An 18,139-nucleotide genomic window follows, 5' to 3' on the forward strand; every position below is an offset into this window, starting at 1 on the left:
TGTTTCAAGCCCTCACTTCATCTCAGTATAAATCGCTTCTCCCGAAGCACTCATGCTCACATCTTACCTTTCTAGGGAGTGTGTTTGCCACTCCTGTAACAGCAAGTCTAAAAATTCAAAGCAGCGCCTGAAAGTGGGTAAAGGAGAAATATTGTCTGAGCTATTTAAGCTAATAAAGAGGCATATGGCTTCTAGTGGACTTGCCACCACACACCAGTCATTTATTATTATGGAGCCAGCTGGACACCAGAAATCAGCAGTGACCCCCTTATTAAATATACTAGTGTATCTATAAAGATCAAATTCTACAAAGAGTTTTTACACTAAAAAATATGAACGTTCACTACAGTAATGGTCTGAAACACTAGAATGTCACCACTGTACGAAGCAGTGCTCTGGACCATAGCTGTAGAATATTACTTGTAGGGTGGTTTTGATTTTGCTTCTTTTTAATACAAAGGACAGTGAGATGTAGAGAAGATCAAAGTTAATATTACTTTGTAGTTAGCTCTTTACAAACACTACGCTTCACATCAAGTCTGAAAAGAAGGTATTTTCTCATCCCCATTCTTCAAATAGAGAAACTGAAGGACAGAGGTGTTAAGTGACTTGCTTAAGGTATGTGACAGAGCTATAGTCAGTAGGCAACACAGTCACCAATCATTCTTACTTCTGTTTGTCAAGCTAGAGGAGACCGGAGCTAAAGACAGTGGGCATAGGTCTTCTCCAACGAGACAGCAGAAAGGAAATAATCATCCATTTTTAAGGCCAGAAGCAACCAGTGTGATTATCCAGTCCGACCTCCTGCATAATGCAGACCATCGAATTTCAAAGAATGTGACTTTTACACTCTGGTCCAAAGGAAAGGTACCGCAGTAGTGGTTGGTGGTAGAAAATAGGAGCACATCCAAGGCCTCAGAAGGCAGCCAAACTAATATGATATTATTATAGCAATATCTAAACATGCACAAACACACACAACTGTACAGTACACCCACACCTACCTCCCCCCTACACGTTAAATCAGCTAATTTCTATTTAAAGGCCATCCTTCCTTTTCAAGAACAGAAACAGTGAATCTTCCCTATCCAGTGTGAAACTTTTTAAAAAACCGTTTGGTTTGAATTTTTTATAGTGACCTAGGGGATTCAGACACATCCATTAATGTTAAGGGAAGATGTGCAGATAAATCCTCTACATCGCTTTGAAAAACTCAGCTTTTCCTTTAAAAAAAACAGGAGGTGAATTTAAGCCATTGATAAACAAGAATAAAAGTTAAAACCTCATTCTCACCTTCTAACTGCAACAGACTTGGAGGTACAGTTACTGGTTATGATGGGTATTAGTCGAGGGATGTGCGTATGCTAGAACAAGAAAAACAGAGGGAAAAAACCTTTACATTTTAGATTTGTGGGAGTAAAGCCAATTTCCCTTAGTCATCCTAAAGCCAACATACACACACTCATTTTGGCTCATTTGAAAAAATTCAGCCCATAGATAAATGAATTTTTTTTTAAGAAAGACATGGATTCTTTATTTACACTTATGGACACAGGCTCCAGCGGGTCTGTAGTGTGAGACCCATATTCATCAATGGACAGAAATCTCCAGTAGTAGGGCATGCCAAGGCTCCCCACAGCATGCCAGCCACATCACTGGGCAGAAGCCACACTAGTTGATTAATGACCTTAGACAAGATGCACTGTCCATGGAGTGCTTACAAAGACTCTTTATATGAGGATGGGAAGGCAAGCAAAAGTGGTTTAAAAATGACTTCAGAGAAAGATACACTCAACTTTCCAAAGGTAAAAATCCTGTGTTTCTGCAAAGAAGTTTCCGTAATAAATCTTATGTTGATAGCACTTGTTATCCCCTCTCAAAGTCCTTTGCAAACCTTCACTAGTCAAGCTTCACAGGGACAGAGTGGTAGGGCCCTGATCATGTACTACTTAAGTCAATGGGCATTTTGGCCTTGGATTTCAGCAGGTGCAGGACTGGACACTAAGTGAATTGCCAAAGGTCATATAGTATGTCAGAAGCAAAGCCAGGAATTAAACCTACGAGTCCTGATTCCTAGCCCCGTGCTCCAAACACACAATCCATCATTCTGGAATAATGAATTGTGCATAAAGAAATAGAGTACTTCCATTTTTCTTATACAAAGTAACACACAAGGATACCCTGTTAAACGATAAAATTATTTCTAAATGATCTTTAGGAAATATGAACATGGTAAATATGTAAACGTACATATGAACATGGTTAGGTCTTGTTTTGCAACTGGAATCTAGTGCAACTTGGCAAGTATTGACTTTGAACCCTCACCTGCTGACCAACAGCATTTATATTTAATAAAAGAGCTGCAAGTTCACCACCTTTACTCACTTACTAGTACTATGAGAACTACTTTCTTTTCTATATACAATCTAGAATGTATCTGATGAAGCATGCTACAACCTGAACCATCAGAACAAGGTCTTCATGACACAAATATCACTGCTAGGCTTCAATGCCAGATGGCTAATGATAATCTGAGGAGTTGCCTCTTCCCCTTCCTACAAGCTAATAGCCACCCAAACACCAGATGCTACCCAGCCAGCAGCCTATAATTAGCGGTGTCCCTAGCATCTGAATGCCTCTGTAGTACTCTTCCTTCAGGTGGCTACACAACTTCCACTGAACAATTTAGTCAGTAAACTGCTAGATTCATAAACTGGGTTCATAAACAACAAGAGCCACCAAGAAGCAACTTCCATTGTAAGTGGACAAGCTATTACTCCTCATTTATTGTCAGTCTCTTTTCCCCTCTTGAACTGTATTTCAGTAAATAGTTTTCCCTGTTCTAAGACATGACGGGGGGGATCAACAAAAGGAAGGTATTATTGTCTGAATGCAGATAAAATTCAAGGAAGAAATCTCATAGCCAAGTTCTGCAACATTTAGGAGCTTAATCTATTTATTTAAGCTAATTTTCACCAGAGACATGTTCACATTCTCTCCTCAGTTCAGATCTGATCACATAGACAGATTTAAGCCTCTATAAGACAAAGTTTTGTTTTGATATATACTTACTCGGATGATTAATCTAACAGCTACGACACCAGAAGTGGACATTACTTTGGCACTGTTAGGAATCAGATTAAAGACGGTTGGCATGATGGCTTCTGCCCCATGGTCAAACTTGTTTCCCAAAACTAAAGACAAATGTCTGAAAAACAATTAAGAAATGCTGGTAAATACGCTTTAGATTATGCTAGTCATAGTAATGTAGACTATCTGACATGCACTATTTCATGATTTTTCAGTCTCCTCTCTAACTCCACCAAAGAAGAATGAACAGACATATCTCATTTTACAGTTTTCATCTCAAATCAGTGCTATGCTTTATGCTCATCCAGATTTTAACAAGTAATTAATTCAGCATGGAAGCTCACCACATCACTGGCACCCTGTTAAACATGCACCAACAAACCCATAGGGTATTGCTCAATGACTTGGTTTTCTAGCACTTGTCAGTTTCAGATTCCATTCTCTCTCAAGCTTCTGTCTTGCCTTGACATTTGTGAATTTCATAAACGATTATTAAAAATGCCCTAGTTCCTTTTCTTCAAAGTCATAGCTCTGGCAGCATTCAACATTCAGTTACTATGGATGGGGGAACCAGCCCACAGAAAATAAGAACTGACCTGTACTTTCACCCCAAACTCAGTCTGAACCCAAAGAGAAAACACATTTCATATTTCTGTCTTTATTATTCAATTTTGTGCTGCCTCCTTGCCTGTTAACTTCAGCTCGGGCAGAAAGTGAGAGTGTGAAATATAAGAGAAGTTATTCTGTTGGCATTTCCAGCCTTAACAGACCCAGGATGAATGGGAACTTTCCAACTCCATTTTGCAGTCTCCTAAGGGTCAGAATATTCATGTTTTTCATATAAAGCATCTGTAATTTGTCCCTCGCTACTGAGTGCATTGTTTTACATAAGATTTTGTATCTTAAATGGAATTAAATGAAATTAACCACTAGGGGCCTGATCCTTCAGTCCTTAGCCATGACCAAGTGCTGCACTCCATGCAAGCCCACTGATTTAAAATGTGGGGTCAAGGAGGGCAAAATATGGCCCGCCACTTCTGTTCCATTGGATTTAGATACTCAGGGCACGTTTCATTTTGTTATTTGGAATTGAAAAGCATTTCACAGCATTATGGACTTGACCTTGCCATGCGCCAAGTACCGTCAATTTCCATGGTATTCAATGGGCCCTATAGGTGCTCAACTGCTCAGAGGCCAGGCATTGCAACAGGAGCTCTGTTGTCTCTGCCTGTTTACAGAAACGTATAACTCAGTCAAACCTGTTTGATTGTGAACTAACCCTTAGAATGTTGCAAGTATATCTGGGTCATGAGCCCAGGACCAAAGAGCTCCACCCCGTTTTTTTTTAATTAAAAAAAAAAAAATCTGTGGTGTCCATTCTAGAGTGAATGTGATCGGCGAATATATTCTGTGGCTTTACAGGCACTGTTTTGTATTTGAATAACTTAGAAACACTTTGAGGATTTTTTAAAGCTAGCTTTGGCCAGCAATAAACCCATAAGAACAGATTTTGCCCTTTGTTACATTGGTTATCAGTCCTCAGTAACTCCACTGAAGTTAATGGAGCTACTTCAGATGGACACCAGTGTAACCGAGATCTGAATCTGGTCCATAATGTGAGTAATGGCTTTCAAAGGTTAAAACTGAATTCAAGGCCTGCCCAATCAACATTTCCAAACACCATCGGTATACAGAACCCATCCCCACAGGCTGTACAACCATGATTAATGACCTGCATGAGCATGGTTTTTAAATGGTTGTGGCAAAAACCAAGTTCTAACATCACTTTGTCTGTCTTTTGAATATGGCCAGTACTGACAAGGCCAAATTACATCATAATTGGGTTCGAGCCAGGATCTCCTCCTTTTATCTAAATTAATTGTATAACACAATTTAGAATGTGGAACTTTGTATTCCTTACCCCAACGTGATACACGCCTCTCGCACTACCTGAGACCGCAGATCTTTAGCAGATAATTTAAATGCTCCATCCAGCAGGCGTAAGTGTTGAAAGAAGTTATCATGCTCGGCAGCTCCAGCTAATAGTAAGGATCGGATCTTTTTCAGCTGTTGGCAAACAAGATTTAAGGACTTACAAGTGACAAAATAGCAAGACACACTGGTATCTATTCATGAGAAATAAAAACACTCAGAACTGTGTTCAAGACTAGTGCTCATTTTTCAACTTCCCTGTAAAAATATGAATGTGTTGAGAAATAGGTTCTTAACACAATCTAAGATCACATATTTCAGGGATCAGCATATTAAATAAATGTAAGAACATTCATATGTTAGCCTTGGCCATGCTACAGGAATCCAAGTGTCATTTACAATTTGACCAATGACAAAATGTGGCAAGCCAGACATTTACTTTTCTAATCGTATCATTAAAGTTATTGGGACATTTAAACAAGTCAAAGAATTCCAAGGTTGCTCCTCCATTCCCTCCATCCATTTGCAACGTTTAGGGAAATGAACATCTTGAAACATTGAAATGCATTGTATGCGTTGAAACGCTATAATTTTCTCACAGTTCTCTCATTAAAAAGATGGTCTGACCTGAAAAGCCATGACTCAGATTCTGATCTCAGTTACACCAGTGTAAATCTGGAACATCTCCACTGAATTCATTAGAATCAGGCCTTGTCTACAGTAGGAGTGAAATCCTGCCCCAGTGAAATTAATGGCAAAATTCCCACTGACTTCAATGAGGCCAGGATTTCACCCTAGGGAGCTAGTTTTAGCCACTGATATAACTACACCAATGCAAACCATTAATGATGGTGCACCAATATCAATTCACTATTAGACTTTAGAACCAAGGTTCAGACTGAGGAACACTGTACCAGTGCAAATCGCTGCTTCAACATGTCAGAGCTACAATAATAAAATTACATCACTGTATTTACACCAGTGGCAGAAACCAAGAGTGTAGAAAAGGTCTTATGCAGATTTATATCAGTGTAACTTAGAGTTTGTCTATAAATAAGACTCAAACTCAGCATGTCCATTACAGGTCTGATTTCGTATTACCTTGCTCCTCATGCTGTCATTTTCACCTGTGTCCAGTGGATATAAAATGTTATCAAACTGTTTTACACCCACTTTGCATAGGTGTAAATGACTATACAACCTGGAAGGCAGTGAAGGAGGAGGCCTTTTACATACATCCATCTACCCAAATGGAGTGCAGAAAGGACACTTTTCACAATTTTGAACTCCACTTTTGAAAATTTGACTCTAAAGTCCAATAGCGATTTTCTAGATTTTCAAACAATCTATTTGTTTGAAAAATTAAGTATATCTTAAATGTATGATGACTTATTCAATCTGATGCCTATTCACAATATTCAAATTCCTATAAACCTAATACTTCATGGTTTCCTTAATGTAGGAGTTTAAATTTAGTCCCATAGTGTGAAATTCACTCCATGCAGAGGGCCAGTATAGTCAATGTACCACTTAAACTGCACATCAGCCCTATTTAGACAATTTCAGTGGTGCACAGAACTTGTGCTGACACTCTGCAAAGGGATGAACTTCACCCATAAAAACCTTACATTAAAATAATTATATAGGTCCAATGCTTACTGCAGATACTCTCTGCTCCCAGTCATGCTTATCATCCGATAGGATTTCCCTAATTTTGTTTATGGATTCTTCGAGGTCTCGGCTGGAATAAATCTGTGAATTAAAAAAATAAAATGTTATCAGTGAATCAGAAGGTTTCTTAACTGAACCTCTAACCTTCTACCTCCTTCACTCCTGAATTCTTTACTACCATATTCAAAAGAACACACACTGCGTGAGGCTCTTAGACTCTAAGGGACTAATGTATTGCACAAAATCAAGAAATATTGAACGGCCATACAGGATGTTTAAAGTGTTATCATTTTTGACTATTACACAACTGTACAATTTAAAGGCAGTAAGCATTATTTCTGGAGTCAATGTCATATGTAAAACAGTCTTTTAGAGGATCATACAAAAACCTCCAATAAATATACAGAGACAAATTAACAACATTTGATACATAAATGATGCCCACAAAGCGTGTAAATCCCCACAGCATAAGGGAAACCCATATTTGTTGGCACAATAGATAACTGTGCTTATAAGGACCTATTTGCCCTGTAAGCACAGGTTTTTACTGGCACTGTTTATGTACTGCGTTTGAAAGAACGTCCCAAAATAGCCTATTAGCCACACAAACAGGCAACATTTAAAAAGCTGAAAAGTAGCTTTAAACGTACAGGTGCAAAGAATATTCCAAATGTCAAAGTGCAAGAGTTCCACTGCATCAGCACATAGGAAATCAATGCCATCGCTACAAAAGACTAACCAAGAAGGCTGAGCAGCCAATAGTCTTGAGTTTGCTGAAAGCAATTTTGCAAGAGTAATATATGCAACCTGTCAGCAACGTAAGATAGGCTAGTCATGAAGTCAGTGGGCCAAATTCAGCCCTGATCCTGTAACACCCATTGAAATGACTGTGAATTGTGCATACATGGAGGAAAGGAGAATTTAGCAATAGTCAGCACACAGTTCTTTCTGTTTTCCAAGTGTTTCACACACACATTAACTACTACTCCTTGCGAGTCAGTTCAGTATTATCATCTCCATTTTACAGAGGAGAAAGCTGACGCAATGAGAGGTAAAACACCTCTGTTTGTCCTGGTTCCTATCTGACACTCCTCTCCAATTTGTGCAAGATCACACAGTTCAGAATCAGAATTAGAACTCCAGAGCTTCTGGCTCCCAGCTAGAGTTCAATCCTCTATTCTGTGATGCTTCTCTAATGTTACCACTGTATATAGTGGAAAACGAGAAAGCAGCTGTGCAATGATATCATGGTATAACATGCATGCTACCAATCTAGCTTTGGTATCTTGAATATTCTGCAGCCTGTAGGGAAGGCCAGACGCTGCAATGGTCAACCAATATAAAGGCATGAATCGGGATTGTAATAATTAACTCTGAGGACAATCAAGCAATATTCCTGAACTGAGAAAAGTAACATTTAACAACTGTTTTACTTAACCTTGGGAAGGTAACTAGAATCAAACACCCAGATCCTTGGCAAATGTTGAAGTGAGAATAACTCCAGTGAAAATAATCTTTGGGTAAGAAAGAGGTGGGAAAGTCAGAGAATTCCTTAGATTAGTTTAAAATCCCCTAGTTGTATCAGGAATAGCTGAAGGAAGTCTGTCTTCATCCATTCAAGCACTGAGATAACGAAGAGGAGACCACTAGTATTTGAAGAAAAAGTCAAATGAACCTGGAAATATTCAGTCTGGCCACAATTTGGGTCAGGACAAAGAAAACTGTGAGCTGATGAAAGCGTAGAGATACTGACAAATCCTACGTGCATGTGACTGCATTTGAAAACTTTCCACTGTTCAAGTCTACAGATACACAATAAGTGAGTTTTATGTTTAACCGTCCCTCTTTCATGTATCAGAGTTAGATGAACACTCTACTGAAGTTATGCTGAGTCCCTCTTCATGGCCTTCACAAGTCTCAGCTCCCAGTCTTCAGGAGGTACAACATCTTGTGACTTGCCTTTACTCTCTGTCCACAAACTACTCCACTGGCTTTTGGGAGTTAGTTCAGGATCCAGTTTAAGATGGCCCACTTTCCTCATTTTAAACATGCTCTTTTGGCTTGCTCCAGCCAACCTCACAGCCTTGTCTCTTTGCTTTCCTCCCATTTCCCTCTGTCTGTTAAGCACTGACTTCCCTTTCAGTCCTTCAGACAATTGCTCCACTGCCCCGCTGCAGCTCCTATCATTTGGAATCCCCTTCCTGTATCTCTCTAACTCACCCACTCACCATCTCTTTCCAAATCTGAAAATGAAAACATCTTTTTACTCCCTTGACTACCTCTTTATTAGAGCTTGCCACCACTGAAGTTAATGGGCCTCAGCTATTGATTTCAATGAGAGCAGGATTGGGTTGGACATCTGCGTTATACTGCTATTGTTAAATGTTTTAAAATGTATTTCTTCTTACCTGAACTGTTGGGACGTCATCAAATGCTTTAATAAAATCCTCCTCATCAACAGCACCAGCTCCCTCTTTGGCTGCTGACAGATAAATGAAAAAGCCTTTTCACCCTTCTCATCAACAACAGTATAATCACTAAAAATATGCTCATGAAATGCTAAATATGCTCATGAAATACTAAAATATGTTTATGAAAGCACCTAAAGAAGAGAGAATTCACCCTCCTCCTAACCCCCCTCCAAACCTACATGGAAAGAGTGTTACAGCTGTAATGGAAATAATAAAGGCAAGGAAATTCAAAGCAAAGCACACACGATACGCAGCATCCTTCAATTCCTAGGCTCCACGGAGCACATTACGAAGTCATTAAGGCAGTCATTCAAATGTTAGGGGGTGTTGCCTGAAAAGATGAGATGGAATATTTACTTAAGCTACAAGGGAGTTTTTCCTCTTAAAGGATTTAGTCTCATTTATAATTGATTAATGTATGGTATTCCTGACAGGCACACAGACTGAAGATACGGAGATGGGGAGAAAAGGGAAAGGCTTAAGGACATTATTCAGATGGAAGTTATTGTTTGAGAATGGAATCAGGAAAGTTTCCTTTAGTTGCAATTTGCAAATAAATTCAGAGTCATTGTTCAGTTTTCTTTTCACCCTTTAATTAGAGCGTCAGAAGTTGGAGGTCAAGTGGCACAAGTGTTAAAAAAACAATTTGCCAACTGTTTTAAATTGCATGAAAGTTTAGCACATACATTTTTGACCTTATTTGTTAAATAAACAGCCTATGTTATTTAAGCTATTTGACTACAGAGGTATAGTTCCTTTAGGAAGAAAAGGTGGATCACTGCACACTGTTGCTTCAAACACAATGTTGAAGATCACTATGTGGATCTGGATGTGGGAATCATTTGCAGGTCCACTCTTCCAGAACACATCTTTGGTGTTCAGCCAGTATAACTCTCATGTTCTCAGACAGAGCAATTCACCACCCTAATGAAGGCCAGCACAAGGACTATGCAACACGTAGGTTCTCAAAATAAGGCTTAAATGGGACTTCAGCAGTGCCTAGGTGTTGTGCAGGCTCTTTGCAGAGAGGTGAGTTTCACCCAATATGCAATATTGCCTTACCTGTGGACTTTGAGCCCAGAGCTGCAGACCCAAGTCTGCGAGCAGTCCCCATGCCAACTCTGCGGGAGTTTGGAGGGGCCTTTGAAGATGTAGAGGAGCTGGCTGAGGAAGGTCTGTTCCCATCCACAGAGTCTTCATCATCAAAATTTTTATCTGAGGAAAAACCACATTCAGCCATAACTAAGGTGAAATTAAAACATTTCCCAACTAGTGTGCCTATATTGGAGCAAGTGCTCTGTGCATTTCCTGCAAGAACACTGGAGACAGCTCTCACTTCAACAGCTTTTTAAGGCTTCGCTGAAGTTATTTTTAAAAGAATAAACCAACAAGCTATGATCAATGCCTGTGCCCAACCGTCTTTTCTAAATACAAATTCAGGGAGCTGGACAGGAGATCTACAGCTTTCCACCTCAAGAGGAGTAAATAGGCTTAGTGTAACTGAGAATTCAGGCAGTGGTTTGTAATCGTAGCTGAGATAAAGGACTGAAGGGCCCATAAAACCTCAGCTACCCTCTCACCCATAGAGGTGTACAACAGGACTTAGGGCTTGCCTTCACTGCAGCTGCGCCAATGTAATGTATCTGGTGAAGCGCTATGTCAACGAAAACGTTCTTCCGTCTATGTAATTAGTCTACCTCAATGAGAGGCAAAAGCTCTCCCGCCGACATAGTGTGCTGTAGACAGCACTTCAAATTGATTTAACTTACGTCGCTGGGGGGGGGGGGGATTTCACACCCCTGAGCGATGTAAGTTACGTTGATTTAAGCGCTGGTATAGACAAGCCCTGAGGCTCCTCAAAGGGGCAGTGTAGGGAAGACCACACATTTACTGCCCATGCTGTACCTATGTTGTATATATCAATAAAAGACACTGGCTTTCAGGGCTGTGAATCATGCAACTTTCAACAGCCCAAAATCCACTTTAACTTGTTTTTAAATGATAATTTGCTACACAGTCAGTCGGAAGGTGTAAAATGTTTGGACAGCTGACCCGGGCTTTGTGTGCTAAGAAAATCAGATTGAGTTCTACTATGTTTCCTCCCAAATCTATTCCCACCACACAGCCCTTCAGGATCACATTACGCCCACCTAAGGTGACCTCCTTTTCAAAAGGCAAAAGCAGGACATATGCAGGAGCCCCGCCCGCCTCTACTGGCCCCGTCCTCTATCCCTTCTCTCTCCCGCAAACTCCACACCCTACTCCCCTTCTGCTCCCTGAAGCCCCATCCCTGGCCAGGTCGGAAGCCAAAGCCGGGCCACAGTAAGAGCTGCCCAGGGAGCCCGGGCTGCTGTGGGGAGCCATGGACCTTCCACCTGCCCTAGGCAGAGGGCCGGGGTGCCCAAGACCAGCCTCTGGCCCGTGCCCCCACCCCCTGGGGTGCACCACCCAGGGTAGGTGGAGGGTCCAGGGCTCCCCATAGCGACCTAGGCTCCCTGGGCAGCTCATACAATTGCCGGGCTGCAGCTTCTGATCTGGCCAGGGGGTGAGGTCTCAGGAGTGTGGGGTGAGAAAGAGCAGGGGGTGGGGCCACATGGTGTGTGGGGGGGGCTAAGGCCCATCTCAGCGCCGCCCGCCCCCCCCCCCACACACACACACACCAGGAAGAGGCTGGCGCTGCCCCTGAGGCTCAGGCAGGTGCAGAGCGGTGCCACAGGGAATCCAGAACAAATGTCCTGGAATCATTCAGCCTGGGACCGGGACTTGAACTCCGCATTTCGGGACTATTGCACCCAATTTGGGATGTCTGCACCCACCTCCTTCTGTCTGGAGGTTGAACATGATTTCCTCTGGCTGGACCCCATTAATGCCATCTTTAATCAGGCAGAATCTTTAATGGTCACCACTGAGTGATTCAAGGCACTCACTTCCAGCCAGGGGTTGAGCACATTCAGCACAAACCACTCCATTGGCTCAGGAGAGCAGAGATCATTTAACAGTTCTGGGCATACGTTAGTCACTATCTCCCAACTCAGCAGACCATTTAAGCACCTGCCTAAGTCCTTCCCTATTCAGCAACGCTTTTAAGCATAAGTTTCATTTTAAGCATATGCCTCAAGTGAAGTGAATGCTTAAGTACATCAGTAAATAGGGACGGACTGAATAGGGTCAATGGATGAAATTCCACCCAGCATCTGGTGAGCGTGCACAAGGCCCCCTGCACCATTTAAATCCTTATCATGGGGTGGTGAGGATGGGCTTGTCCAGACCTTTAGAACTGGGGTGAATTTCACCCCAACTACATTTTCTTTTAAATTCTTATACAGAGATATATAGGTATTAAGTAAAAGATTAATTACTATGTATATTACCAGCCAAGAGGAAATCATTACCATTAATATAACCAGATAACAGATATTCTGCATTATTTCAAAAGTAGCACTTTTATCTAATAATATACATCTTGTTTCAGTTGCATTAATGTCCATCTAGATTGTCATTTATTTAACTTAAAAATCATCTAGCAATTATGCTTTTCCAACCCTCATCCCCCCAGCACACACAAAGGGTGTGGTTTCCTATTCCAGATAATAAAGTAAAATAAAAACTCAGAAACCAAATATCAAGAATAACCTCATTTTTGTAGCATGTTAGTAAAACTCCATTAGTTTTCTAACATACCAATCTAAAATGAGCTTTCCTGAGTATTAGCTATAAAAAAAGAGAGGCAAATTACAATCAAATGGATCTTCTTATACTTTAAAGTCAACATTGTGGCCAAATGTTTTTTCTAATATCTATGTCAAATAGCCTTTAACATCCAGAAAGCATTTCCTTGACTGAAAATTAAGGATAATATTCTGGCACATTCAAAACTGCGTACTAGGTCTTTCAGCAGCACATGTATTGAACAGAAAGAGAAACAAAGAACAAAATAATCTGAATGTGGAGTTCATAAAATAAAATACAACCAAATCAACTATACAGTAACATGGAGAAGGATGTTCTTCCCAGTTCAACAGCTGATGGTCACAATCATCATTTATAATAAGAATCAAATTTTGCACTCTAGCCGTAAATCCTATAGGGCCAAATTCAACCCAGGTGTAATCCATTGACTTCACTGAGTGTGCGCCAGGGATAAAATATGGATCACAGTGTTTAACATTTAACAATCATGACTATTCTCCTGCCTTATGACCCCGATGCTCATTTATGAATGATACTTAGTAATATCCAGCAGAGACATGCCTTACCAAAAGGGGCCTTTGTCTGCTCACTACTCTGCTCTCTCTCAAAATTTAAAAAAAATGCAATTTGCTTAAAATCTCTTCTATTCACTTACAATCATTAAAAAGAAAAAAAAGAAGAAATTGCTTACAGGTACATATCCTTTTGCAAATAAGCTTCCTCAACATTCCTTCATATTTTCCATAGCGTGCTCAGATGTAACACTGTTTCACAGACTGCTGCAAATTTCAGTCCAGAACAGAATCAATCATTGCCCCTTGTATTCATTAAGCTGCTGTCTTCACACATGGATTTAAACAACTATGGCTTCAGTCCTGTTTGTATAACTGTGGCTCTGCAGAATTCACATGAATGCCCATTTTAGCCCAGAAAACTTCAGGCCATTTCTAGGAAAGAAATTCACTGCTACTGTTAGTAACCCAGGACAGACAATCCAAGAATGAAGACAAGCTTACTCTATCTTGCTAGCTTGGCTCACAATAGGAACTAGCCTGAGTTATCCCTTGGGAAGCTCTAACGGGAGCATCTCAACAGCTGTCATCATTTGTCCATGACAAATAAATTTAGTCATTATTCATTTTACAGCGTAACCCCTTCAGGTCTGTGTGAGGTGTAAAATAAGCAGGAGATGCTATGCCAGGAGCTCAAGAATCTGAGCAGGTAACGGGCCAATATTTTCTTCACCATAACTACCGATTCCTGCATTCCTGAGACAGTACATCAGGGAGAACATCTCCAAAATAGCGTGGGACATTTTAAAACAAACTATAATCATGAGAGTGTCAAGTTTTCATTTGAAAAATATGAACCCCTTGGGCCCTTAGAAATTTCAGCTAATCATTGTAGCTGAGTCTCTTGTTAGTTATTTACAATGGGAAGTATTTGAGCAGAGCATTATTCTTGTAAAGAATGTTGATTTATACCTGAGCTATTCTTGCCCAATACATTTCTAGTTAAGATGCTGCCTTATGGTTGTTGGACCTGATTCTGCAAGGTGCTGAACACCCTCTGTTCCCACTGAGGTCAACGTATATATCTGAGTATTCCCAAGATACCTACTACTGCCTTGGGATTTAAGTATCAATAGATCCTGACGTGCTTGGCATCTTTACAAGATGAGACCTTAAGGACTAATCCCACATTTTTTGAACTTGCATACCTTAAATTAAGCAACTAAATCCACGCTTAGGCACCTAAACAGAGTCACTGAGCACCCACAATGAGATCAATAGGACCTGTGGGTGCTCAATGCCTCTAAAAAATGGGCCTCTGTTACTTAGGTGCCCGACTCCAGGCTACCAAGTTTGGAAATTTTGGCCTAAAGGAACTTGTTCATCTAAATAACTAACTTGGGGTATGTTTTAAATCAGCTTATGCACCAAATGACTGAATGGATCAGAGAATTGATATTAAGGTACACAAACTTCACCTCTAAGTTACCTGTTCAAAACCAGTCCAGGTTGGTGTGACAAAGCCATTACTATCTGGCTATCTGATGCCCTATGTGAAATGTGCTAGTGGGTCTTAGTCCAGATTTCAGACAAAGATACACATACACACAAAATAAAACAGAAAACCAAATGGCATTAACTAGCCAGCATGTACACCCGGATTAAATAAGAATGGAAAATCAGCTGGCCTCTCATCCCGTGAAATAGTCCCCTCCAGGTCAGAGTGAAGGGGCAGAGGCTGGGTAGTGTAGGAGAACTTTGAACTTACAGTGTATGTGTCCTGTAATGAAAGCACATAAGAAGGCATGGAAAGAGAGGCACATTTTGGTACACTTGATTCTAAAGACTGCAAGCTCAATACTAAAGCATAATGAACAGATAAACCCAAATATTAGAACCTCCAACAGATGCACAGCAAAGAATATGGTGCCCCACCCCAATGCCAAATTACATTTGGTGTACGTAACAACCCCCTTTTTAGCATCCTGTACTCCATGCCATGACCCTGTGTGTATTGGCCTATTTTGTTCAGACAAGTGCCCCTTGGATACTTTTATACCCTAAAGTCCAGCATTGGGCATCTCTGACCCAGGCTGAGACTCCTTTAGGACACAAATGGCTTTTCACTCCTTCTGTGTGGGTATCAGATCAGCCTCTGAGTCAGATAGCTACAATTTAGAACACTTTTCTCATTACCATGCCTGAGACATCCCAGGATTTAGCCCCACCATTATATGTTCCCCTGAACAGTTATATTGATTTTACAGATATCTAGAGGGAAAAAAATTAAAACATACAAAGGGCAAACAATGAAAACAATCTTAGAGAAGGGCTATTCTCCTTCGCAGGGTGAAATGGGTAAAACTGAATGTCGTTCCAAACACAAGAAAATAAAATTGTCCAGGCACAGCATCTCCTCAATATGGTTTCTCTTTCAGCATAGTGTCTCCTACCACCTCATTTGACCTGTCACCCCCTTTCTGTATCTGTCCACTGCCTCCCCCTTCTCCAAATCAGACACAAGCTTCCTGTCCACACCTTAAAGGTCCTGCTCTATCCAGCCACTCCATTAACTCACTGCGATGTCAGTTGCTGCCTTCACCACCGATCAGTTGGCTTTTCCAACAAACAGCTTCATGCTTTTCCCCACCCTTCCCAATATGAATAGGAAAAACTCTGGCACAAATTCCATCCAGTTATCATCTTACCATCTTCAAAACTCACTTTGAAGTGAGTTCTCCTTATTCACCCAATCCACGATCTCTAAAAGACACTACCAGCTGAGGATAGCTAGGTGAGCCACGCCTTTGGCTCATCATGGTTACATATTCCTATTTCACAGTTAACTCGTCCCCCCTCCCCTTCTGTGTATTTCATCCATCTGTTGCCTTTTGTTGCAACCTAAATTATAAACACTTAGAGGCAGGCGGTGTCTTTTAAATAAGGGCCTTTATGGCCTACCATAATATTCCTAATAATAAATAACAACCTTTAGGTAAGGTGAAAGGAGACAGTCTTCTTTTCTGACTCCGAGGGCTCTATGCCAAGTACTAACTGGGGTTTTTAAACCCACGCTTCTCTTTGATCTAAACTAACATGTTTCTATTTCCTTTCCTTGGTTAGGAAATGTCAATTTAATCATTTTGGCTCCTATTACAATTCTATTTAACCAAGAGTTAATTAATTAAGTTACTCCCACTGTAGTGTGCGTTAGACTCCCATTATGGAGAGGAAATATCTTTCTTTTAGGAATCTTGACAGTTGGAATGGTTTTCTGCTTCACTAACTCATCACGCTTATACAACTCACATTGTGGCTTTAATGTGCCTCCTACCAGCTTCCCAGACAGGTACACTCACAGCCAGTACAAGTAGTTTCATTAGCCTGGTAAAAAAAATTTCTCCTGAAGGAAGTATCTCAGAAGACAATCACATATGATAAAAATCACATTTGCTTAATTCTACCTTTAATAATTCCAGTATAATCAATCATATTAAGGAAAATGGTGTCCAGATACTGAGGTGATGAATGCCCTATAATAGATTTGACAGTCAGATACAACTTTTTTACAGCACCATAAGTATGTACAATGCTTTACAAGAGACAATAAGCCACAGCCCTGACGACTTTATAATCCAGTACCAACAAAGACTGCCAAATTCATGAGTCAGCCACTGAAGAACACCGTATTAGAAGATCAAACAAAACATTCCATGGTCTATTTGTTGCTAATTCTCAAGACTGTATCGCAAGCCTTGCTATATTTAGAGATTTTTTAAAGTCTCAGCTCTTGGAGTCAGGTGATTCTAGTAGAATTTCAACTTTCTTAGAATTTGGGGGGGGAGGGGAAGCGCGCTATGTTCTTTTGTAAATTTTATTCCTTATGGTTGCAGAGAAAAGCTTGAAAACATGAACCCTAAAGACTCAAAAAACAGAAGCCAAATAAAAAGAACCTAACATGTATTAGCTCTAAATTCCCATGATTTTAATCTAAACTCATGATTTGGAGGGGTCATGAGTTTTAAACACTTGGGGTTGGCAACACTGTGACATAAACTACAAAGTTATTGTGGCAGTTTTCTGTGGTGGTCTATGAATATTACTGCTGTTAGAGAATGGTGGCCAAGGGACCCAAGAGGGCCCTTCCAAATCCATTATGCATTAATCTAAGGAAGCTATAAAACAGGAACCAAAAAAGGAGCCAATCCTACCTTCCTTATTCAGGCAAAACTTTCATTGATGTGAAAAATCCCATTAAGTGCAAGATCATTATCTGTATTACTGTAGCACTTAGAGAGGCTGCAGCCAAGCTCAGGACTCCACCATGCTAGGTGTTGTGCACACACATAGTAAAAGATAGGCTCTGTCCCAAAGATCTTAACATTGAAATAAATAGACAAGACAGGCAAGGGAAACAAATAATAATAATTTTCCCACTGTTACAGCTGTGAATAAAACCCTCATCAATTGACTCCTGCTCTGGTGCCTTACCCACTGAAAGACATTATGTTAATCAAGAAATTTACAGCACACACCTTGAAGAAAAACATATGATTTAACATAGTTTTAAATTGAATGGCAAAGAGAGAAAACACATATAGGTTTTCTATTCTACACTTTGCCTGCCTGTCCCCAAAAGGTTTCTTTATGAGGATTTTCAGAACTCAGGGCTCCCGTTAACATTCAGGGTCTGTTTGTATCATAAAGGTTTCTTTATGAGGATTTGATACAATTATCTCTCAACACAGTTTTCCACTGCTTCAGAGTATATTT

General features: G+C 40.4%; 1 protein-coding gene across 41 annotated transcripts in view; it reads right to left on the bottom strand.

Annotated features, from left to right (window-relative positions):
- CLASP1 (cytoplasmic linker associated protein 1) overlaps positions 1-18,139 on the bottom strand; it is a 290,372-nt gene that overhangs the window by 135,396 nt on the left and 136,837 nt on the right. For 34 of the 41 annotated variants that reach the window (XM_038421081.2, XM_038421077.2, XM_043504921.1 and 31 more), the window contains 7 exons: positions 10,227-10,379; positions 9,102-9,175; positions 6,682-6,774; positions 5,012-5,157; positions 3,073-3,208; positions 1,294-1,364; positions 68-127 (listed from right to left, as the gene is read on the bottom strand). In XM_038421081.2, the coding sequence (XP_038277009.1) occupies positions 68-127; positions 1,294-1,364; positions 3,073-3,208; positions 5,012-5,157; positions 6,682-6,774; positions 9,102-9,175; positions 10,227-10,379 (733 nt within the window). The remainder of the gene's footprint in view (positions 1-67; positions 128-1,293; positions 1,365-3,072; positions 3,209-5,011; positions 5,158-6,681; positions 6,775-9,101; positions 9,176-10,226; positions 10,380-18,139) is intronic. The other 7 variants (XM_043504920.1, XM_043504926.1, XM_043504927.1 and 4 more) reach the window with 1 other exon arrangement.

The sequence above is a fragment of the Dermochelys coriacea genome, chromosome 11 (genome assembly GCF_009764565.3).
Source record: "Dermochelys coriacea isolate rDerCor1 chromosome 11, rDerCor1.pri.v4, whole genome shotgun sequence".
NCBI lineage: Eukaryota > Metazoa > Chordata > Testudines > Dermochelyidae > Dermochelys > Dermochelys coriacea.